This window comes from Pelodiscus sinensis, chromosome 2 (genome assembly GCF_049634645.1).
Source record: "Pelodiscus sinensis isolate JC-2024 chromosome 2, ASM4963464v1, whole genome shotgun sequence".
NCBI lineage: Eukaryota > Metazoa > Chordata > Testudines > Trionychidae > Pelodiscus > Pelodiscus sinensis.
Genome location: NC_134712.1, coordinates 29,220,966 through 29,246,883, shown reverse-complemented (window position 1 = coordinate 29,246,883; position 25,918 = coordinate 29,220,966). Strand labels below are relative to the sequence as shown.

General features: G+C 43.6%; 1 protein-coding gene across 3 annotated transcripts in view; it reads right to left on the bottom strand.

Annotated features, from left to right (window-relative positions):
- Positions 1-25,918, bottom strand: part of SYBU (syntabulin) — a 73,675-nt gene that overhangs the window by 33,455 nt on the left and 14,302 nt on the right. For 2 of the 3 annotated variants that reach the window (XM_075920209.1, XM_075920208.1), the window contains 2 exons: positions 23,396-23,603; positions 3,242-3,439 (listed from right to left, as the gene is read on the bottom strand). In XM_075920209.1, the coding sequence (XP_075776324.1) occupies positions 3,242-3,439; positions 23,396-23,603 (406 nt within the window). Of the gene's footprint in view, positions 1-3,241; positions 3,440-17,127; positions 17,200-23,395; positions 23,604-25,918 lie in introns of those variants that run through there. The other variant, XM_075920210.1, reaches the window with a different exon arrangement.

The following is a 25,918-nucleotide window of genomic DNA, read 5'->3' as shown; positions in this document are numbered from 1 at the left end:
CGGATAAGCTAATGCTTATTGGACAGTCGACATCCTAGTCGACTAGTCACTTCTCCCTCCTTGCTGCCTCTATCAGAAAGAGGCAGCGGGGGGAGGGGGACCGGAGGGGAGGGAAATGGAGAGGGTGCTTCAAAGTGTCAGTGCCATGTGGAGCCTGGGGCCAGACCCTGAGCTCCAGGCCATGCTGCCACTTTGAAACGCTGCATTTCAAAGTGGCAGCGCCACATGGAGCCTGGAGTCATCTGGGGACCCTGGGCTCCATGTGGCATAGCCACTTTGAAACACCACAGGGAGCATAAGGCCAGAGCTTTTAATTTTGAAGTGTAGCAACAGCCCTGCATCGACTATTCGATTAGCTCATTACCGTAAAATCGCGAGTATAATGTGCACTTTTTTCCCGTTTATTTAGGGTCATAGCCGGGGTGCGCATTTTACATAGGGGATTATCTTTTCAAGTTTTAAACTCATCAGGCAGGCGCGAGCTGAGTGGGAGGCCCCGTTAGATGCGAGTTTGGCATGCAGACAGCTGGGCGGGGGGCAGGTTTCCTTCCCGTTCCTTCCCTCCCATTCTCCTATATAATGGGTGCGCATTATATATAGGAGTTCGGGTTTTTTCATGATTTTAAGAGTCTAAAGTCAGGGTGTCCACTATACATAGGTGCACATTATACTCGCGATTTTACGGTAATCTAAATTTAACATCCCTGGCCAGATCTCAACAATATAAATTAAATCTTAGATAACGATAGACTTACTAGTCACTACTCTTGCTCTGAGTCCCAGGCAACCATTATCTAGTGCTTCCAATGATGAGGCACCAGATGAAATCAGCAGGGCTATTAAACATTAATAACCTGCTCTCCTATCTACTCTCATCATGAGAATTACAACAAAAACTGGAGAAACCAATATCTTAGGGAAACTGTCCCTTCCTCATCCTCCAGTTCATGGAAACATTCTGCTCTTTCTGTAAAGTTGCAAGGGTAGTTGATGGGGCCTCTGAGTATCCACAGTCAATATAAAGGTGATTTGACCCTAAACTTGTATTCACCCATGCACAAGTAAAATACAAACTTAAAACCTCATTCGATTAATCCCCGCCAAAATAGGGAACACTTTCTCCCCTAGTGTTCATAAACCAACCACCATAAACTTCACCAATTACACTTAAAATGGCTTATTACCTCCTCATTAAGATCACTTGTTATTTGACAGTTACATCAGCAAAAGTAGAACAGATCATAACAGCACTGCCCAGTAAGTATAATATGACACAGTACAACTGTGAAGTGAATGATATTCTACAAACTATAGCTCACCTTTCATTAATTCATGTGACCTGGATAGGGCTGAACTGGCAGCACTTAACTAACAGAGACCCAGCAGGAACAGAGCAAGTGCACACTACAATTTCAGATTAACTGATCTAGTGTGATGCAGTCCATGCCAATTTAAAGGAAAATATTATGATGAACAACAAGGCTGGATTCTAAATGCTTGGTAATCAATTGTCAAAACGATGTCCAAAATATACTTAACATCACCATAATCTGTTGACACAACTATAGTTACAATTTTCCCATCCAATGAAGGAAAATAATTTCTTCAGCTAGGAGAGGAAATAACTAAAGTAACTACTGAGAATTGCTGTGGAGGAAGCAAAGCTTATCTTCAAGGACAGAACCGGGGCCTCGTGCCTCATGTTCAAAAAAAAAATACTGAACCTATTTATGGGGTAAATGATTACCTGCAAACGGAGCTTCCCTCCTGGTTTGAAGGTGCCCATGACACATTGGAAGCAAGAAAGTAAGTCCTGAATTTCTTGCATAGAAATGCAGAGCACTCATATGGGCCTATGTGCCAGTCTACAATTATGAATATTTGAAGACACTTAAATTGAATGTAGCTTTGTGCAATTCTTGCAGCTAAATATTGTAAGTTACTGGAGGCCGGAGACACTACTTCCACAGCCATACAGTCAAGGAGCTGGCCCTGAGGCACCCTGACCACAGGCCACCCCAGAGGCTGTAGGCGCTGCTATCAAGGTCACAGAGTCTGGGGCCAGCCCCAGAGGCCGGAGGCGCCACAGGCCATCCCAGAGGTGCCACTGGCCACCTCAGAGGTGCCCCAGCCACAGGCTGCCCCAAATGTGCCACTGCCATGGCCACACAACTTGAGGCTGGCCCAGAGGCACTGCAGCCATGTGTCCCCAGGCTGCCCCAGAAGCTAGAGGTGTGCGGTCAGGAGCTGGCCCCAGAGGTACCGTTACCGCACCCATGCAGCCCGGGGATGACCTGGAGACGCATTACCACAGTTTGGGGCCAGCCCCAGAGGCACTGCTACTGTGCCCATGCAGCCAGGGGCCAACCCAGAGGCATGCTACCACAGTCCGGAGCTGGCCCCAGACACACTACTACTGCAGCCACGTGACCCGGGGCCAGCCCCAGAGGTGCTGTTACTGCGTCCATGCAGCCCGGGGCCAACCTGGAGGCATGCTACCACGGCATGGGGCTGGCCCCAAAGGCACCGCTATTGCGCCCGTGTGGCCCAGGGCCCACGCAGAAGCACAGCTACTGTGCCCATGTGGCCCGGGGCCGGCCCCAAAGACATGCTACCATGGCTCCACAGCCTGAGGCCAGCCCCAAAGGTGCTGTAGAAGCAGCACCTTCAGCCTCCTGGGCCAGCCCCAGACCACATGGCTGCAGTAGTGGTGCCTCCAGGACTGGCCCTGTTGAGGAGCCTCAGCCCCAGTGCTGCCTCCTCTCCAGAGGGTGCATGGGGGAGGAGGGACAGGGCTGAGCTCCTTCTCCTGCCACGCGTGCTAGTTAGGGGGCGTGGCCTGTAATTGCCTCACAGGCCATATCCAAGCCCAAGGAGGACCCGATCCAGCCCGCTGAGAAGCTTTTTCCCACCTCTGATTTATAGGGATGTGCCACATGGAAAGAACAAACAACATATGTGCAATTTCTTCTACACACAAAAATTTGTATTTCAGTACATTTCACATTACATCTGGTCTTAAAATGTTATATAAAGATCTTAAATCATTACATTGTCACTAAAAAGGCCCACTACTTACAGGTGTTCGGATCTTGCAGTTAATCATATATAGAGGGGCCAATTGTTGATTTGTTTATTACCTACATAGACAAAGTCTTAGTCCTCTGTGCTGTTTGATGAGAACTTTTAAATATACTGTAAAGAGAAATTAATACAATGAAATGATCTATAATCTACTTACCAGGTTTTATAAGGTTTGTCTTTGTTTCCTTCTTATATCGAGCAGGCTGTGGGTTTCCTTCCCCCACCATTCCAGAATTACATTTCTTTTTGGTATAGTCTCCATCGCTGCCAGTACAAAAAATAATTGGACTGTTTCCAGCATCAGAAGGAGTCTTAACAGGAGATACTGACTGACTACTAGGGCAGCCCGTGTCATCTGAAAATAAGACAAAAAATGAACACAAGAATTGTTAGCCAATAAGTAAAATGAAGATGGTAGAAAACCAAATCCTTTGGAGTATTCTACCCACAAATTAGAAACAGCATTCTCTAAAACGCACAATGTGTGCACAAATATAACACCCATTTTGTCCCTACATTTCTGCACCCAACAGTTGAGTATAAAATGTATAAAATGCCACTGTAAAAATTTGTTTCCAAAATTCTGAGAAGGTGCAAAATCCTGCATACCAGATCAGTATTTCTCAACCTCTTTTTAGAAAGTACTCTTAAAAAAAAAAAAGTACCCCAGTACCTACAGTTTTCAGACACTCACAAAAATGTTCTACCATTGCAACACATTTTTTTAAACAACTTAATCGTAGCCAGGTGGGTGATGAAATTTTTGGGTGTAAAAAGTACAAAAATAATAAAGCGCTATAAAACTTAAAATAAAAATCCAGTTCTCTCCAAATTTCAGTTGTGTTGACATAGTCCCCAAGACATCTCTCAAGTACCCCAAGGGTACTCGTACCACTGACTGAGAAACACTGTACTAGATCTATGGAAAGGCCTTCAAGTTCAAGGGCATAAGATGTGTGGCTACAGCTTACCGGATTGAGAAGTGCACTCAATATCCAGTTGGGAGACAATTTGTCCTACTGATTGTGCAATTCTTAAAATAAAGCCTTAGCGCGCTTTGCTAGTATACCGATCAATGCACACACCAAATTTTTTGGATGACTCATTATTTGGAACTTTGATTTACACTTATCTATAGCAAAACATCACTTTAGCTAAATATAATGTGCATTGTTACTTTTAATTATTTACTATATTGTACAATGCATCTATGGCTGCTTAGAGATTTTGAGTGAGCATTTTTGTCTCTGATGGATGATTATAATTGAAGTAATTTGTTTTGCTTTCGTATTTTTTCTGTTTTTTATTTTATTTTTACTGATTTATCATCCTTTAAATATCTACAATATGATAAACAAACTGATCATTTAGAACAGTGTTTCTCAAAGTGGTCTGACACACTCTGAGAACGTTGATCCCGGGCTGCTCCAGTTTGTTTACCTACCAGCTCCACAGCCACAGAGTTTTGTGGCTCCCGTTGGCTGTGGTTCACTGTTTGCAGCCAAGGGGAGCTGTGGGAAGTGGCGTGACCCAGGCCACTGCTTCCTGAGGCTCCCTTTGGCTGCAAACGATCAACCACAGTCAATGGGAGCTGCCAGGCTCCATGGCTGCAGAACCAGTAAGTAAACAAACTGGAGCAACCCAATAGCAGCCTTCTCAGAATGCGTCCATGGACCACTTCGAGAAACGCTGATGTTGAATATTTATTCATTATATTGTTGCAATCAATGTACAGTCTGTGTAGTAATATCATTTTACTGGAATGTAGTACAGGCAGTCCCCAGGTTACGTACAAGATAGGGACTGTAGGTTTGTTCTTAAGTTGTATCTGTATGTAAGTCGGAACTGGCGTCAGCCGCTGCTGAAACTGATCAGTTTCAACCGCGGCTGAATCTGGATGCCAGTTCTGACTTACATACAGATTCAACTTAAGAAACCCAGGCGTCCCCAAGTCAGCTGCTGCTGAAACTGATCAGCGGCTGATTCCAGGAAGCCTGGGGCAGAGCTGCTGGGGTGCTGCCGGGTTGGTCCGGAGCGGCGCTGCAGGACCAACCCGGCAGCCCCCAGCTGCTCTACCCCAGGGGTAGGCAAGAAAAGCCTGGTCTGCTGGGTGGGGGACACTAGCTGCACCCCCCCCCCCCAGCAGACCAGGGGGACAGGAGCAAAGCCGCAGAGCACGCCCGCACGCTTGGGCTGTCCCCCTGCGGGCGTGCTCAGTGGCTTTGCTCTCCATCTCCCTGGTCTGCAGGGAGACGGGGAGCAAAGCCTTGGAGCACGCCCGCAGCGGGACAGCCCAAGCGCGCCCGGGCTGTCCCGCAGCGGGCGTGCTCCGCGGCTTTGCTCCTGTCCCCCTGGTCTGCTGGGGGGGGTCCAGCAAAGCCGCTGGACCCCCCCCCCCAGCAGACCAGGGCAAACGAGCAAAGCCGCCCAGGCAGTGGGACTCCCGCCGCCTGGGCGGCTTTGCTCAGGTGTCCCTGGTCTGCTGGGGGGGGGGGGGTCCAGCGGCTTTGCTGGACCCCCCCAGCAGACCAGGGAGACCGGGAGAAGCTTTTCTCGCCCTGGAGGACACGGGTGGCGACCCCGCCGCCCGTGAGCTCCGGGGCGAGAAAAGTCCCGTTCGTAAGTGCGGATCCGACATAAGTCGGATCCGCGTAAGTCGGGGACTGCCTGTAATATCATTTTACTGGAAACAATAAACATGTCTCAAAATAAATTATTTTTCTTTTAAAGAACTTTTTTTTAAATATTTTCCATTTCCAGAGAGTGACTATGATACCTGACTCTAAAACTGCTGTACAATATGAACAGTAAGTACTTTGGTGTAAACCAGCATTCATGTGTATAAGTATCAGCTTTCATCTCATGGAAATACAGAAATGTTGGTTTATTAAAAGTTTTACAAACACGATAAAACTCCTAACACAAACACAAGTCCTTTTTCACAAGTCATAGTAAAGAGGTAAACAGTCCAGATAGTCAAACACATTTAAGAAAAAAAAATCCTTCCTACTGTTGTTAAAATGCTTCCTGAACACTCACTTCTTCTGTGATGCCCACAATAAGTGACCTTTTTTTTTGTAATTATAAAACATATTATATTAAAAACCAGAACCATGATGTCACTTTAAGGCAAGAAATAGCCCATGTCTCAGAGAACTAAGTCATTTATTTGTCCTTTCCAATGCTGAAATAGACCAGTATCTTTCAGTATTCATGTGTACTGTGTGTTCACTTTGTATTGTCTTCATGAATAAAAGTCCCTCACACACTATCATGTGACACACACAGATGTACCTATACCTAAAGTGAGTAAGTACACAATCATATATCTGTAACCACTGACCATCTGCACTTTGCTCGCTATCATGTCTATAATTCAAATCTGCTTCTACAATGAGTTCCGCATGGGGACCAGCTGAAAACCACATTTACCCAAAGGAAAAAAGTGGAAAGAAATAAAGGATTAGAATATACAACCTTACCATTTGACTGAGGGTACGTCTACACTACAGCGCTAATTCGAACTAACTTAGTTCAAATTAGTGAATTCGAAATAAGCTAATTCGAACTAACGCGTCTAGAACTAAAAACTAGTTCGAATTAGCGTTTTGCTAATTCGAACTAGCATGTCCACATTAAGTAGACCCTGAACCAGGCTTAAGGATGGCCGGAAGCAGTGCCGGCAGGGCATCAGAGGAGGACTTAGAGCGTGGAGATGCTGTCTTGGGCTAGCTGAGGGCAGTGCTTAAAGGGTCCCGACCCCCACCCCGGACAGACAGTTTTCAGGGTGTCCCGCTTGCAAAGCAGTCCTGGCTTGGAGTGCCCGGAGTACCCACATTGGGCACATCACAGCACTCGGCCATCAGACTGGCTACACTTGCCGTGTAAATACTGAAATCTGTGCACAATTTGTCTACTGGACCATGAATTGGTTCCTCCAAGTGAATTCTTGGATTCTGTCTAAGCAACAAATATAGCTGTTTCTAGAAACATCCTGTCCTTCAAAGCATACCAAAATGTACAAAATCTTAAAGCTATATTTAGAATATAGTTCAGCCACAAATTATTTTAAACACCAGAGAGAAACTCTACTTTAAAGTATCTCAGAAGTTGACACCCTGTGAAGGAGGGTGTTTTAGTTTAAAATAAACAAAAGATCCCTACCCACAATTCTGTATGAAAAGATTTTTTTTAAAAGCAACTAATGTGCAAAACCAGCAACAAATGTAGGAGATGGAAAAGCAGATAAGAAAATGAAAATACATAGAAAATGCATGTTTTGATCAGCAGACAGTTAATATGGCCTCAAATAATGTACTGATTTTATGTCCCTATTATAATTAATTTGAGTAAGCTCTACAGCTTGCATTGTGATAAAACACTTATCAAAGGAACAAAGAGAACTTGGCACTAACAACAATAAGTCTTCTATATTTATATCATTTCTGACCTTTATACACATCAGCAACCAAGTCAGAATTTTAACTTCAATTGCAAAAAATGAATCATTTTATTGTGCTCCTTTTTCCTGTTACTGTTATTTTTAATGAGATATATACCTAAGGCTTCTATGTGAACTAGCAATTGAATCATTAGTACAGAAAAAGTGTAGCTCTAAACATTTTTGGATCTAGTTCATGTTGCGAAAAAGACAATTTTTCCTTACATGTATTAGATGTACCTTCTACAGGATTAAAATGTTCAGTATTGCCAAAGTAGCAGCTGCACATGCAACAGTACTGTCTATCACAAGGGGCTAGATAATCTCAGCTATGAGTTGAGAATGTACCTCTACTAATAACTTTGCAGATGACCATCCCATTACAAAAAGTGGAAAGGGAAGGAAAAACACTGGAAAGAGTGCACATTTGTGCATTCAAAACAAGATCAGGTATTACTGGTCTTCATTCTATCCTCACAACTGCTATGTGAATATAAATAATTTTAAAAACAACATTTCAGCTACAATTCCCTACAAAGCAGAGCACTCAAAAACTCAATATGTTTACTTCAGTTGAAAGAGTGAAGCTTGGCTGCATGTCACATTAGTAGAGCCAACTTTCATCCCACACACATGCTCAGGTTTATAAAAGGGTAAGGCTTTAAAAGCATTTATTGCCAATACAGAGTTTCTTTCAAAACAATCTTTAAAAAGGCCATTTTAGGGAAGGGGGAGGTTTTGAAATATCTGAACTACCTAGAAATAGAATAGGCAGGCAAGAGACCCATCCCTGAAGCATGTAAATCCAAAATGGAATTTATCATTACCTACTGCAGAGAAAATATTAATGTAATTTGCATTATGATCAGCTAAGGACTCAGTTTTGTAACTAAATTGGAGTTTTGAGTAAGGAAACTCAAGACTAGATCCAGGCAGAATAGGATAGTTCTCTTGAGCATTAGAAAGCTATGATAGAGAGAGGTCCTGCAGACCCCTCTTTAGAAGGTACTGCTGTTGATCTTCTACTTAGTAACAGAAGCTGTTTGCTTTCATTTTAGAAGTATAAAAAATATAAAATACACAACAGAGCACATACTCTGAAATATACTGCATAGTTTTCATTGTTTTCTTCAATGTATCTATACTCTCTACTTTTGAAGTGCTCTTGTAAGAACATCTTGTAAATTAATCTTCACCCTGAATGCCAACTGGATTTTTTTGTTGCAAAACTGTCTTTAATCACTAAGATCTGATGATGCACCTGCCAATTTTCAAATGCCGTTACAGGAACAGTGTCACATAAAACCTGCAGACAAACAGGATCAGCAACAAAACTGTTTAGAGTGTTGTGACAGTTGCATGCACTGGCTAAAATTAAAATCTTAATATAATTCAGTTGTAGTATTACTATGACAATAACATTAGGAGGTCTTATATCTTATCTGCATTAGGGATGTTAAAATGCATTTATCTGTTAAACGTGTAACCGCTGAAAACTTCATTTACACATGGGGGAAAGGAGCAGGGTTAAAGGAGCTGTCAGAGGCAGCAGCTTGGGGGGAGCGGGAATCAGCTTGGCGGAACCCAGTACATGCAGGAAGCCAGCTTGAAAGCTGGTTTAAAAGCTGGATCCCACATGCACCAGCTCCCACCTCTCCTCCCCCACTGCACAGAGGCAGCAGCATAGGGTAGGGAAGGGGGCTGCGTTTAGCCATGTATAGAGGTACACGTTCAAATTCCTAACCTGTATATGGTTAATCAAACTTTGTTTACCTTTGGCACCACTTTGTTTACCTAAAGGCTCTATAGCCATGGAGCCTCGTGGTTCCCATTGGCTTTGAGTTGCCATTTCCAACCAAGAGGAGCCACGGAAAGCAGCAGCCTGGATCACGCCGCTTCCCACAACTCCTCTTGGCTGGAAACATAGCATCACTTTGATTGGATGCAGAGGGAGCACACGACTCTCACAGTCAATGTTGTGTGCAATCAGCACACACCTCACTTCACATGCATGTCACTTTAGTAATACCGGTAGGAAAACAAAATATCCTACAGGCCACACAGAGAACACTGATGGGCTACATGCAGCCCATGGGCCGTAGGTTGCCCACCACTGCATTAGATACTGACCACAGCCAAAGGAGAAAACACCAAATTAACTGAACAGTGTCTAAACCAATATAAACACGTGAAGATATGTGATATTGCCAAGGAAGACACAAGAAGCATCATCAAGAAACTTATGATAGCTGTTGTAATTAAAATATGGATAACAGGACTGGCTAACTTTATAGGGATATGCTGTACTATATCTGTATATAGTACAAGTAATTATACCTCAGAGAGAGACCTTGAGCATCAGTATGTGAATAGCCTAGGTTACCTACTAACCAAGGAAAGCTTTTACCAGCAACACAGTGATATACTGACATTAAAATACATAATTAGATCTAGTAATAATAGTCTAAACATTGCAGCACTACAAATTATAATAAAATAATTCAGTAAAAGTACATCAAAAGAAAATGTGCAGGATCTATAAGATATATGAATTCATTATAAAAGGTTAGTTACAACTTAGTTCTACTGATACAGCATCAGTTGATGTACTTTGACAGCATAAAAAAGTTCCTCCTTCATCCTATCTGAATGTTTTTCCTATAACCAAAGTTCTAGTAATACTGGGAAACCGTAGGAATAAAGACTCTATAATTGTGGTCGTTTGGCTCTGTCATTATATTTATAACATAACTAGCAGTATTAATATTACAGCACAAAAACTTCTCAGCTATATTGGTAAAAATATAAATGAAAAATACTAGTCTGACACTATTAGGAAACTGTACCCAGGGATGACCTAATTCCCAGAGGCTTAGACATCGTATCACAAAAGCATTTAGACGGGAAGCCCAAAAATAAGTTTTGTCCAGATACTTCTTAAAGACTTCATTAAGACTAAGAGGAGGGTATGTGGTGGGTCTCCAAAGCAACAAAGATTCTTCAAATCAAATTTGTTTCTGCTAATTTCTCCCCTGTCTATAGTACAAATGAATGTGATCACAGTCCCATGAAGCTGATAACGATGATAATGACACAAAATGCTACACTCTGCCCCTTTTTTAGCCTCTCTTTTACAACACAATCTCTAGTTGAAGGCTGCTACAACATTGGTGACAACTAGAATGGATTATATTACAGAGAGTATTGTAACAAGAACACTCTTTAAAAAGCATTCAAGGTCTGGCTTCTAATAATAAATGAGAGTGCTGGGTATGCCAGTTCACAGTCTTTTGTATTCATATTTTATATACTGGCTTTACAGTCATCCAGATCCCAATCTGTGGCTATGAATCACTGCATACAATATTTAGGGAGAGGGTGAAAATTGTGGTGGTGGTGAACAAAGGCAAAATTATGCTCCAAGATTTACATGACATATTCTAGGAATAACCCTAATATTCTGCTGTCTTTATGTATGTGGAATTCCTGTTGATGTCAGTGGGAGAGTAATTTATCAGGATCAAGATATGACATATAGATTTTGTTTTTAAAATACCACAGACTCTCCTACTATGTTATTATCTTTATTCAGTAGAGTTTTGGGATTCTAAGAACAAGGTTCTTTCATTCTGTTTAAACTTGGCAATAATTGTTGATACACACGACAACATTTAACTCAATACAAATCTGTATTAAACCCATTTTAAAGCAAAATATCTTGGATTCAGTATTTTTAAGGAGAGATACAAACACAGTGCTCCTTAACATTGAATTAAATCATTTTGTTATCAGCATACATGCAGGACACAAACCTGGGTCCCAGAAGGGGTAAGATGCTAAGTGCTCGTTTCTTAGGGAGTAAACCAAAACCCACTGAAGTCAATAGGAACCTTTCCACTGACTTCAGCAGGCTCTAGATCAGGCCTTTAGAGGTCACAGCTCTGATTGATATGTTAAGCAGGTGACAGAGACATTCAGAAGGTCAAATGTCTTAGCTTCCCGAGTGGTTGTATGGTGCAGCGGCAGAAGAGCAATAATTTCATATGAAGCCATAGTGCAGAGGGGACAGAGAGAGAGAGAAGCAGGCATAAAGTGGGGACAATTTTAAACATATTTCTCTAACACAATAACTGTTAATAAAACAAAACTGAAACTAGGAGCCAAGGGAATATGCTAACAAAACATTTCTTCTGATGAAAACAGATATAAACCCAGGGAGACTTTAGCATATAAGGAAACTAATAACAGTAACCTTACATTTGGTCTCTGCATTGTTGACCCATTAAAATGATGCATTTTTTCCCCTCTTTTTTCCCTCAGAAATATACTTAGGATGTTACATTTAAATTAATTGGCTAATCAAATAGTTGATGTAATTTGCATTGACTATTCGATTATTCAATAAGGGCGTCCCCGCCTTTGATGTGAAGCAATGGTTGCAGAGCTGTTTCTACACTTCAAAGGCGAAAGCGCTGTGGGGAGCATAGGGCCAGCAGGAGAGCAACTAGTCGACTAGTGTGCCAGCTATCCAATAAGCATTTGCTTATCAGATATTCAACTAGTCGGTCACACCCCTAAAATATAATTAAGTATAGCCTCTCTCCGACTTATGAACCGGTTACGGACCAAGCAATTGGTCGTAACTTGGTTTGTTCATAAGTCAGACCCCATAGAGTTACACGCGACTGCACTGTTCGTAAGCGCGGATCACGTTCGTAACTCGGGGTCCGCTATTTACAACAGTTTCGGTCGAAACTGCAAATGGTCATAAGTCGACTGTTCACAACTCGGGGACCGGTTGTATGTGGTTTAATAATGCGCCACTCTGAGTAGCACATAATCTACTTCACTCTTCTAAGAAGAAATTATTTCAGCCATGACTGAAGGTACATCTTGTTAACTGCCTACAGTGAATGAAAATGTCTCTTCTATGGACTTGTACAGCTCCTCTGACTCAGTTACTTACAGCTAGTAATAAACATAACTTATTCAAACTGTGTATATACATGGATAAATCCTGTTTGCTTTACTCACACAAACATGCTCCCTAAACTTATCTTTGAGTATCAACCAATAACTGAATCAATTGGCAGAATAGTCTTAAGTGAACTATGCATGTGAATAATGTGAACAGGACATGGTAACAGAGAACTTTCTGCTGTAGGCACTGTGAATTAACAATAGAAACACTGTGAACACAGAGACCTAAACAAAAACAAAAGCCTAAACGCAGGCTCTGAATTCCTGTTTTGAAAATCTTGACCAGAATTTTCTAAATGAGTAAAAAAGGTGAACCTATTGCAACCACAGGTTTCCATCTAGCTCCTAGATGACTAGTAGTACTATTTATACTTATTAGCAAGGAGCTATTGCAGGTGAGAATAAAAGCCAGAAGAGTATTTTATATTTAATATAAAACAGCTTCTCTAGCTCAAGCAGCCCTTTACTACAACTGATTATTAAAACACATGTACTTCTCTAAGGATATGTCTACACTTCAAAGGTAATTCGAAATAACAGCCATTATTTCGAATTAACTTTAATAGCATCTATACATGCAAACCACTATTTCGAAATTAATTTGAAATAGTGGAGCGCTTAATTCGAATTTGGTAAACCTCATTCTACGAGGAGTAACGCCAAATTCAAAATAGCTATTTCAAATTAAGTGCTGTGTAGACACTTAATTCAAAATAGGGGGCCTCTAGCCCTTCCCAGGGAGCCCTGGAGGCCACTCTGGGCACAACCAGGAAAACTTACTCTGCTCTCCCCCAGCCCTGGAGCCATTAAAGGGGTAGACCCTGGCCACAGTGCCTGTGCCAGCTCCAAGCCTGCCAGCCCAGAGCCAGCAGTGGCCACTGGGGCCCCTGACCCAGTGGCCCCAAAACACGAGCCAGCAAGCCACTGGCAGCCAGTCCTCCACCACTCCCTGGACCAGCGTGGAGATTATGGACCTTATTCAGATTTGGGGGGGATGCCCCCAAAGTCCATGATCTCCGCACTAGATGGAGGAATGCAGCCGTCTATGGCAGGATAGCTGCCAGCCTGGCCACCAGGTTTGCATGAAAATCAAGTTGGTCCAGTGAGACCCCCAATCCTGAGCCCCGAACTTCTCCTCCCCCTTCTTCCCCTTGCTTCCCTCTTTCAGCTCCCTCCTCCCAGATTTTCCCCTCCCCTCTCCCACCCTCTCTCTTCCCCTCTCCCACCTCCTTTTCCCAGTTTCCCAAGAGGTTCATCCTCCCCCCCAGTTCTGTTCAATAAACCCAGTTTGTATTTTTGAACATTTGTGTCTTTTATTTTGACATCAGGAAAGGGAGCTAGTGAGGGATAAGTGGAAAGACATGAGGGAGGAATGAGGCACGAGCCCCCAGTGGGGAGGCTCTCCTGCAGGGCATCCTGGATCCTGACAGCCCCACGATGGACCTCCCGGATGGCAGCCTGCAGCAAGTGCAGCCGGGCTGATGGCAACGACCCCACAAGACACACCGGCATGCCCAGGGGCAGCTCTGGCTCCATGTGGCCGAGTGCTGTGGTGTCCTGAGTTCAGGCACTCAGGGCACTCCAAGTCAGGACTGCTTTGCTGTCCCTCATCAAGGTAGACAAGCAAGCGGGGAACCCTGAGAACTGTCTGTCTGGGGTGGGGGTCGGGTCCCTTTAAGCACGGAGCTCAGTTAGCCTGAGGTAGAAGCCCCACACACTAAGTCCTAACCTGATGCCCTGCCGGCACTGGTTCCGGCCAGCCTTAACTTCAGTTCAGGGTCCACTCAGTATGGAGGCGCTCTTTCGAAATAGCAAAATGCTATTTCGAAATAGTTAATTCAAATTAAGCTAATTCAAAATAATGCATCTATATACTAACTCGAATTAACGCTGTAGTGTAGATGTACCCTAAGACTAATGCATCTCAGACAACCAACTATTTTTGCATTGTTTCCTTTCGATAGGCTAAGGATCTAAATAAAGATGAATGCACAGACTGAGAAAAGAGTCTCAGTGCTACTAAAAGGTAAAATTTAAAATGCCATTAAAAAGTAGGGATGTTAGATAGCATGTAATTGAACAGTTATGTAACTGCATAAAATGTGAGTAGTTACATAACTATTTGATAGTCCCGGGGGTTACGCTGGCAGCCAGTGCACTCCAACCCCACTCTTAGGGAACCCCAACATCCCATGCAACTGCCTTGGTTTCAGAGGAAGCAGCGAAGGGTAGCAGGCGGGAGCTGGTCTGTGAGGTGAGAAGCTGCCCTGTCCATGGGGGTCCAAGCTCAGAGCCCTCACGGACAGGAGCTGCTGCCAGAGAGCAGCCTCTGTGGCTGGACCAGGCTCACTACAGACAGAACTACTCCATCCGATGCTGGAACAGCCTCTGACCATGGGGAGGCTCAGACCCCCCACAGACAGGGACTGCTCTGTAGGATGCTGGAGCAGCCTCTGTCCACTGGGTGCTGAAACCCCCCCATGAACAGGGGCTGCTACCATGGAGCAGCCTCTGTCCATGGCAAGCCTAGGCCCACCGTAGACAGAGGCTGCTCTGTGGCATCCTCTCTGCTCCCCCTCTGTGTTGCTGCTTCTGATAGAAGCAGCAGCATGAGAGGGGGAGGTGGCACCACAGAGCTGGTACTGGGGAGAGCTGGCTTTTAAGCTGGCTTCCCCCAGCACCAGCTCCTGCCTGCCCACCGTCCCCTCACTGCCTCTGTAGGAAGCAGCGAGCGAGGGGAAGGGGATCCATGGGGCTGGTTTCCTGCACTTATCGGCTCCCACCTGCCCCTGTCATCCTCTGCACTGGTGCATCTCTATCAAAGGCAGCAACACAGGGGACAGAAGGGGAAGGCAGCCCCACGGAATCAGATGCTCATGGAGAGCCGGCTTAAAATCTGGCTCCCCACAGTCACCAGCTCCCACATCCCCGTCCCTGCTGCCTCTGATATAAAAGCAGCAAGGAGGGAGGGGAATGTGTGCAGTTGACAGGATTAACTGGTAAGACTAGGCTTATTGGTTAATTGTGTAGTCATGCCTATTAAAATGATGACATCCCTATTAAAGAGATGAGCTATTCAGAAAATGAAAAAGGATGCCTCCCCACCCCCAAACCAACTCACTCTAAAAGGATATTAGAGAGCCACAGTGGATAAGGTAATATCTTTTATTAGATTAACTTGTGTTAGTGAGAGAGACACAGAAAATGAGACTCTCCTAAAGCTGTCTTTGGGAATTCCAGCAAATGAATCTGCTTTCTACGTGATATGACACTGAAGACAGAGTTAAAGTTTGTCTCTCTCACTCTAGCCAGCAAGTAGAACAGGTGGTTTATTCGTTGACAGGAATACAGCGTAGCACAGACTTGTTGTTAACACAGGAACCAGCAGCGGTCGGTACAATCCAGCTTGGGGAGAGTGGAACCCTGGGCCACCTTCCTGCATTCTCCTCAGCTGAGAAACTCACAGCCGAAGCAGCCAGTCCCAACTCTGCAGGCAGCCACGTCTCCTCCTTTGTCTAGCTCCAGAAGGTATCACCTATTGAATCTTCTACTTAGGCTCAGGTTACAAGACAGCCTGAGCTATTGTTGTGTATGTGCTAAAATGCGGCAGCCAAGGGCAGCCTCCCCCTCAATGAGAGCCACACCCAACATTCCCATCCCCAGCTGGGTACCAGTACAGTGCCCAGGGAGACTTAGGCACACACCCAAGGTTACAAAAGAACAGTATGGGACAGTAGGAATCACATACAACATAACAAGCAAACAGAGCAAACACAATCCCCACCATGTCATATCTGGGGATTATAATAAATAGAATCTGGATATAACTCAACAGTATGGTCTTGTTGCCAAGAAGTCTAATGGTATATTGGGCTGCATTAGTAGGATGCAAAGCAAGGGAAGCGATTATTCTCCTCTATTTGGCAGAAGTGACCCATATCTGGAGTATTGTGTCCAGTTTGGGGCTCCCCAATACAGAAAGGATGAGCGCAAACTGGAGAGAGTCCAGCAGAGGCCAAAGAAAATGATTAGGGAGCTGGCGCACATGACTTGTGAGGAGTGACTGAGGGAAGTGAGCTTATTTACTGTGCAGAAGAGAAGAATGAAGGGGGATTTGATAGTCGTGTATAACTACCTGAAGAAGGGTTCCAAAGAAGATGGAGCCAGGCTATTCTCAGTGATGGCAGATGACAGAACAAGGAGCAATGGTCTCAAGTTGCAGTGGAGGAGGTCTAGATTGGATATTAAGAAAAACTACTTCATCAGGAGGGTGGTGAAACAATGGAATGGATGCCTAAGGAGATAGTGGAATCTCCATCCTTAGAAGAGGTTTTGAAGGCCAAGTTTGACAAAGCCCCAGTTGGAATAATGTAGTTGGGGTTGGTCCTGCTTTGAGCAGAGGGTTGGACTGGATGACCTCCAGAGGTCTTCTCCAATCGTAATCCTCTATGAGTCTATGAAATAATGAAATTTGTGATGTTTAAATCCTATGATCGTGAAATTGACCAAAATGGAATGTGAATTTGGTAGAAACCTAATCATAATGGTCCCTTTTGGTTTTAAAATCTAAAAGGAGTTGTACATGCAAATCAAGGGTAAACACTCCACCCTGAATGTCTTACCACCAAGAAGGTAGATTCATTAGCTAGGATTTCCAATGCAGTCTTTAGGACACTCGTTTTCCTTTGAAGCAGCTGTAGAAATAGGATATAAACTGGATTATTTATCTATGATGTTTAAAGTGTGCACCTTTCTCCTAACTGAAGGTTAGTCTAGTAAGTAGGTCAAACCAAATGTGTAATTTATGAGGAAAACATGCATGACATGGGAAAATATTCCATAGCAATATAACCAGCATATGTTGCTAAGAGAATGTTTTTCACAGCTTGATATTTGAATCCTATGGCTGACTTCCAAATCAAAGAAGGGTAGTGGCTAGGGGAAGAGAAGTGCTTTGTTGCCAGCTGACAAGTAGCACCTATGGAAGCGATGAGTACTTTTTTAATAAAGATTACATACTATAAATACTGCTGTACAAATGTTTTCAGAAAGAATGTCTAAAATACATTGGACAGCAGAATTTTATGCTGCAAAATCTAATAACTAGGTTTGTTAATACCCATAAATCATCTCTGCGAGAGTTTGGAAAGAGCTACTACCACAAAGTGAATGAGTGCATTATACCATTAAATATGCAACAAGTTGAACAAACATATATTATGATCTCTGATAAAAAGTCCTCTAGAAGAGAAAGGCGGAAATCATTTTCCAAATTTAAATCTAAGATCAGCAAGTATTAATACTGTACACCTCCCACAATGCAGAGTTCATGGAGCAAAATTAAGTGTCTTTTTTTGCATCGGTTAGTGGTATTTCCTTTCCCGCTGCCTGCCTGCCTTTAAGATTGCAGCATTACTAGTGTTCCCAGAGGTTCTGAACCCTTTTAGTTTCTGCCTGCTGCCTCCCTGAAACAACATTAACAGGCCCCAGAAGGTTCTGCACCTGTCAGTTACAGAGGAAGACGAACTTGAAGCCTTTTGGTATGCATCAGGGACAGTGCAGCCAGACAAGGAAAATTAACAGACTTAGAAGCTCTAGGGACACAAACAGCAGAGCCATTTTCAACTGGCTTAGAGAAGAGAGCGGATTCTAAGTTTTTTTTTTTTTTAAAGAGCTCTCCATAGTAGAAGAGCACCATGTCAAAGATAACAGAAGAAGGGTAGGTATAATTTTTCAAGGGAAGAGGTAAAGGGAAAGAAAGTATTCCAAGTGTTGATTTATTTGCAGTTGCTATTTTCACAGGTAATTTTCATTTCTGTTGGATTTTCATGCATGAAAATTAGGTGGTCATGGAAAGGAAGAGTTCTAGACCTTTCACTCTAATGCTCACAGGCAACGATTACAGAATGTTGAACTCCTGATGATCTTTCCACCTCTTCCAAAGTTATTACCTGTTAAGTTTAACCTCCATAGCTGAGTTTATTGCTTTTAAACCAAAAAGATGTCAGATGCCTGTTCTGAGATCCTTATAATTCAAATTGGACACAATATGGCAAGAAATGACCACAAACAAAAGTTGGGAAGGACAGACCAGAGGCCAAAAGAGACAGAAGTGACCAATCTCAAGGTACATTTATTGTCATGTTATGCATGCACTTTGAAAGACAAAGAGGCAAGGTCAGGCTGGTGATCAGAGACAAGTTTTTAACGAAAGCAGCAATTACTGAGGAGGCCTCTATGAAGTCCAATTGTGTAGCGCACAATGTTAGAGAGGATATTTCAGGCAAACTAAAGAAATGGCATGAGAAAAGGCACATTGCTACAAATAGGAAATAACAAGCATCAAGATCAGGAGTGAGTAATAATTTTTAATTGGGGGCCACTACAAGATTTTGGTCAGTGATCCACAGCCGCACTTCTGTGGAGAAGGCGTGGGGTCTGGGACAGTGAATGGGGTGTAGAAGAGAGCCTGGGATAATGCTCTGGGTGCAGAGTATGGGGTGCAGGGTCCAGGAGGGGTTATGGGTACAGGAGAGGATTCTATACCCATAAACTCTGCTGGACCCTGCACCCCAAGCCCCTGCTCCAGAGTATAACCCCTTCCTTCACCAAAATTCCCTCTCAGACTCCCTCTCCCTCTCCCCTCAGGAGAGGATTCTGACCTGGGGGAGGAATGTAGGATGCAAGATCTGGGAAGGAGTTATGACCTGGGAGAAGGGGAGAAAGGGGGTGCAAAGGGTTTGGGTGGTGATGTGGGGCAGGGCAGGGGAATGGAATGCAGGGTCAGAGAAGTGTATGTGTGCAGGAAAGGATTCTGGCCTAGGGGAGGAGTTTAGGAGGGAATTGTGACCTGGAGGAGTTGGGGAGAAGGGATACAGAGAGCTTGGGTGGTGGCCTGGGCAGGTAGTTGGAGGGGAAAAGGGAGTGGGGTGCCAGAGGCAGGCTCTGGCTGGGAGGTGCTTACCTAGGTGGCTCCCAGCCAGCCAATCTGCAGAATCCCGGTCTGTGGGCTGCTCCACATGGCTCTGCTCCAGCACAGGGAGGAAGGAAGTGAAACCGGCCAATGGGAGCTGGGGGATTTTGCTAGGGGGTAGGGACAGGGCAGGAAGCTTTCCCTTCTCTATCCACCTTGCAGAGCAATTAGCAGCCTACTGTTTAAAGTGGCAGCTCCTGCCCTGTAGTAAGAGTGCCGGCCAGGCAGCAGTGGCCTGGATCTGGCGGCTTGGCAGGCTGGATCCAGCCCACTAGCTGCCTCTTGCTCACCCCTGATCAAGATGAACTAGCATACGGTCTACGGAGTGAATAAGAAACGACTGGTCTAAAGACAAGATGCAGACATTAAAAGCAGTGTATGGCCTTGGAGGAAAAGAGCTTGAATATTGTACTTCTCAATGCTACTATAATTGGTGCCTTAGAAATGTCAAAACAGATAATTTTTTACACACACACACACACACACACACACACACACACACACACACACACTCTGAAGGAGGCAGGAAACTATTATGGAGATTCAAAGAGAGAATTTATGTGGTTGGAGCAGCAGCAAATAATTTTGGTTGTAGGATGCTGGAGACTTCAAGAATCAGATACGAAAATAAGGAAGACCAAAAGGAAAACATTGCAATACTCACAATGAAAGACTGTTGGGGCACAGACAAAAGTTCCAGCACTAGTGAAGAAGAAATAAACTTTGGAGCTATTATAAAAAGGTGATTCTGAAAGGCACCATTTTAAAAAACAATTTTAGTGGCAGATTCCTTTATGCAAGTCGTGTGCAATCTGTGGGTCGCGATGCCCAAGGGGGTCACAGATGTCTTCCTGAGGACCCCCAAAGGCCAGGCCCAGCCTCCGGCCGCCCGGCTCTAAGTGGCGTGCTGCGGGGCTGCCAATGGCTGGACCCAGCTGCCCGGATCTAATCGCTGCGCCACTCAAATTATCTTGGGGGTCGCGACATGAGTATATAGGGGTCATGGTTGAAAAACGGGTGCGCACCATTGCTTTATGCAACACCCATATTCTGTCATTAATTTGTGACTAAACAAACTCATAAATTAAAAAAACATAAGACGGAACTGTTCAAAAAATCATAGAATCATAAAAGACTAGGGGTTGGGAAAGACCTCAAGAGGTTGTCCATTCCAACCTCCTGTTCAAATCAGGATGAACCCCAACTAAATCATGGCAGACAGGGCTTTGTCAAGCTTGTCCTTGAAAACCTCTAAGGGTGGAGATTTCATCTACTCTCTAGGCAACCCATTCTAGTGCTTCACTACTCTCCCGGTGAAACAGCTTTTTCCTAAAATCCAGCCTAGAACTCCCTTACTGCAACCTGGGACCACTGCTCCTTGTTCAGCCATCTGTCACCACTGAAAACAGCCTCTCTCCATTCTCTTTGGAACCCCTCCCTTCCCCCAGGGACCTGAAGGGAGGTTCCAAAGAGGATGGAGAAAGGCTGTTCTCAGTAGTGACAGATGGCAGAGCAAGGAGCAATGGTCTCAAGTTACAGTTGGGGAGGTCTAGGTTGGATATTAGAAAAAACTATTTCACTAGGAGGGTGGTGAAGCACTGGAATGGGTTATCTAGGGAGGTGATGGAATCTCCATCCCTAGAGGCTTTTAAGTGTCGGCTTGACAAAGCCCTGGCTGGGTTGATTTAGTTGGGGTTGGTCCTGCCTTGGGCAGGGGGCTGGACTTGATGACCTCCTGAGGTCTCTTCCAGCTCTATGATTCTATGAAGTCTGCTATCAAAGCCCCCACATTCTTTTCTTCTGCAGACAAAATGAGCCCAGCTGCCTCAGCCTCTCCTGAGAAGTTATGTGCACTATCCCCCTAATCGTTTTTGTTGCTCCCATTAGACTCTCTCCAATTTGTCCACATCCTTTCTGTAGTGGGAGGCCCAAAATTAGACATAGTATTCCAGATGTAGCCTCACCAGTACAGAATAGAGGGAAATTATTCCCTTCCCTCAATCTGCTGGCAATGTTCCTATTAATGCAACAGAATATGCAATTATCCTTCTTGGCAACAAGGGCACAGTGTTGATTTATATCCAGCTTCTCATGCACTGTAATCCCCAGGCCCTTTTCTGAACTGCTGCTTTGCCAGTCAGTCCCCAGCCCGGAACCATGCATTGGATTCTTCCATCCTAAGTATTCAGCATTTGTCTTTATTATACCACATCCGATTTCATGGAAGGATATAGAGGAAGCCTATTTTCCACCCTCACTGTTTTTAAAATAATGCCTTTAATTCATTAAATGATAATCTAACAGATCACTGCACTGAGCTCTGAAATATATCAGCAATAAGGATGCAGTACTATAACCATAGATGAATATTGCAAGTGCTATTTCTTTTCTAAGAAAAATTACTATTCTTGAATGTATTTTAAGTATTCTATTACTGTTTAAGAAAAAAATACAAAATAATTTAATCCCATTTTTGAGGGAAAAATCAGAATGCCCTTTAGAAACTATTCTATTCTGGTTTCACTTGGAAAAATAATTGCATCTTGTGGATTGGTAATTTTGTGAACAGGAAAAAAAGTAAATTCAGGAACTTATTCTGTCATTAAAGACTCATAAAATATCTGTTATAACTAAGATGTTGTGATTAACTGGAAATATTAAGGACAAATTCTATATGAAAGATTAAGCACTAAAATAACTTTAACTTAATGCAAAAGAAGTCTCCAAAATGAGTATCTACATATTGTGTACCAAGGAGTTAAAAGAAATAGTCCCTGTTCTTCAAAAATATTTGCACATGCATAACTTTACACATTGTGTGTACTCCCACAAAAATAGATAGGACTGTTCACAATGCATAAAGTTGAGCATGTACATAGGATAGGAAGGATATGATCTGAGTGCAGGCTAGATTCCATAGAAGCAATAGCATAATATTAGATATTTGGTTTAAAATTTTCCATGTCATAAAGGGTAATCAGTTAAGTATTTTAAACAGTCTCATAAATGTCCTTGGCAAAAGACCTACTATGTATGTAAATCAAGAATTATGATTTATTTTTGCACTCTGATACATCACTGAATCATTGCACTTTCTATAGGACCACTGTCCCGTATACTGTAGTGTTAACTAAATATTTCCCAGTAATTTCCCAGTGCAGCATTTTTACATTTCTTTTGAAGAAGGTTGAACTTTCAAACAATGTTGATTTCATTTTAACACTGTCAATAGCAGCCACCCTTTTTCTACCCAAACACACTGGTTTATATTTTGCTTCTGGTCCATACATAAAACATTGCATGTAATCAGTGTGGAGTTCTGTATTAAAAAAAATCAATCACAGTTCATGACCCAGGCCTGTAATCCCCTTTGGCAATTGTCCCTCCTGTTTTACATATCTAGCTCCTTCAGCTTCTGGTTTGTCCACATTCTCTAGACTAAGAACACAGTTTTTAAAGACTTTTCATCTAAATAGATCTCCAATAAAATGTTCTGTTGCAATAAAGATGCCAACTTTTTAGCAAGGGATAGGAAAGAAAAGCCTTTAGAATCTGAAATGGAAACATCTGGTATCACAGACATTTATTAAAAAAACAGATACTGGGTTTCAGTTAAATCAATTTTTATTTTTATCTGCAAAGCACTATGCAAGCCTAAGGCATGATGTGAATAAAATAATAATAATAAACAAATGGGGCATTAAGTGTGTTCACTATCCCCACCAGTGATTATACTAAGAATATAAAGAAAGGGAATCGTATGTCAACGTATTATCACTCTCCAAACACGTCATATACACAGGACCCGATTCTCCAATCATACACACAAATCCCCTAAAACAGTGAAGTTACTCTTCATTTATCCTAAGAGGAAAATTAGGCCAGGCATCTCTGTTTTTGCACAGCCATGCTGGTACCTGAACAGAAGCTGTTGCTGCTGATGGTCCTTGCTGAGCCTCCAGAAGAGCTATGGGGGTTGAACTCCCTACTCTCCTCCTCTGAGAAGGGCGATTCAGAGGCTGGGGACACTTTCTGTTGCTGCTGCTGCTGGGATACATAAGGCCGAAGGAGCAGACGGGGGATGCGGCTGCGGGATATCTCCTTCTCCTGCTGCAGTTTCTGCTCCTAGTCAAAAACAAACAAGGTGGATGCAAGATACAATCTATGTATCATACCCTGCTGAGTAACCCTCAATCATAAACACCTTCCCAAATACTCCAGGAATAAACTCCACTGTTACCCACCAGCTCTGGGATTCTTGGGGAACCAGAACATGGTCACCTGTCAGCCTTGTGCTCTTGGGGAGTCAGGGAGTGACATTCATGGAAACCATTCCCCTCCCTCAAGCCTCTGCTAGAATCAAAGACAAAGCAATGAAAAGGCCGGGGAAGACACACCTAAACTGCTTCAGACAAGGGTGATATAATTAAGGAAACACCCCAGCCTCATTTGCATTAAAGATGGAACAGAGGGACATCTCATTAGCATACAGAATGGAGAGCAGCTCTTCCAAGGCAGGAACTGCACTGAACTATGGGACACCGAAAGCAGAGAAGCACTGCCTGATGGGAAATCCCTGCTCCAGATGCTAATGAACCTAGGCCTGCTCACACCCAAATTAGTCATTATCAGACCAATTCTAGTAACGATCCTATTGACATCTAAAATACTGAAACTGCCTAGTTGCATTGTGAGCTCGTTCAAGGAACATCCTCCATAACCAGGGGTGATCAGTCTCTATTGTCTCTCCTCTTTCTCTTTGAACTATCCCTATAAAAACTCCTATCCTTGCCCCAAGAAAACTGTTCTGATACCTGGACTTAAACTGCATCAGTTCCATTGAGACTTCTTCATCTCCTGTCTGATCGTGCTGGGGAGTCTGTCCTGCTTTTCTCCTGCCCTCTGGGCCCCCGGCTACCATCATCATCTGGGAACCCTGATCAGTGCAAGCTCCGTGGAGTGGTGAGGTCTCTCTCTCTCTTTCTCTCTCTCAACTATCTCTCTAAGCATAGCCTCCTGACCCTGCCCTGTGTAAACTGTTATATGGTTACCTAACGTTTGTAATCAGTTTCAATTTAGATTTAATATTGTAATTGTTAGATTTAATATTGTAACTGTTTGATATTTATTCACTACTCAGAAATAAATCACTTCCATTGCTAAACTGGTTGCTTCTCTCTCTTTCTTTCTCTTTTGCTCACTCTTCCTTAAGGGGTGTTGTTTTGGCTTCCCCATTCGCTCTGCAACAACGCTTCTTGTACCCAAGCAAAAGATCCCTGTAGTGCCTAAAATCCTGTGGGGTTTGCTCATCGTGTGGTTTACCAGTGAATGACTGTGGTGTGAAAGTGGGGATAGGGGGTGCTGAACCTGGGGGCTTATGAGGATGGCAACTTAAAGTGCTGTTTAATCCAGCCCACGGAGTCCAAAGGCACATGAGGGTGCAGTGTGGCATTGCTGTGAAACCCAGCCAGCTGAGTCCAGGGACATATGAGGGGGTCAGCTTGTGAGTGCTGAGTACTCAGTCCTCTCAGACGTGCTCTGTTAGTGGGTGTGAGTGTCTGTGTGTGTTGCCAAGGTGGTAAGAACCCCATCCTGAGGAACCTAGTTCCTGCAGGAGAGCTCCAGTGGGAGGGGGAATTGGCAGCAGGGAGAATTCAGCTCCATATGAGAGCCCAAGTAAGCACCAACAGCACACTGATAGAACTGTTAACCTTCCCCCAGTCCCATAAGGGTAACCCTGATAAATGAGCATACCCCAGAGTATTGGGCAAATTTGGTAACACCACTCACAACCTCCCCACAACATGTACCAGGACTACTCTTTTCCAAACAGCTGCCCTAGAAATCTCCCATTGTAACCTCCCTCACATAAGCACTCATCCTCCCAAGTATCCTAGGAATAATCCATCCCAACTCATATTTGAGTTCCTCTCCTTATGTATACACTGATGAAAGCTCCTGCATGAGGAAAACTCAGAGGGCGATGACAGATGCATCTGTCTCTTCAGACACACCATTGGGGGACACGATAAGAGCTTTCAAGCACATAAAAGGCTGTTACAAGGAGGATGATAAAAAATATTCTCCTTAACATCTGAGGATAGGACAAGAAGCAACGGCCTTAAATTGTAGCAAGGAAGGCTAGTTGGACATTAGGAAAAACTTCCTGTCATGGTGTTTTAGCACTGGAACAAATGCAGGTTGTGGAACTTTAGAGGTTTTTAAGAACAGGGTTAGACAAGCACTTGTCAAGAATGATCTACTTATTACTTAGTCCTGCCTTGAGTGCAAAGGACTAGACTAGATGACCCATTGAGATCCCTTCCAATGTTAACACTTCTATGATTATACGATTCAGTACCTTTCACCCACAGTGGCACTAATTTCTCCTGCTACTGCTGCTCCCTGCGTGGAAGGTCTTGTGGAAAGTAGGGATGTAA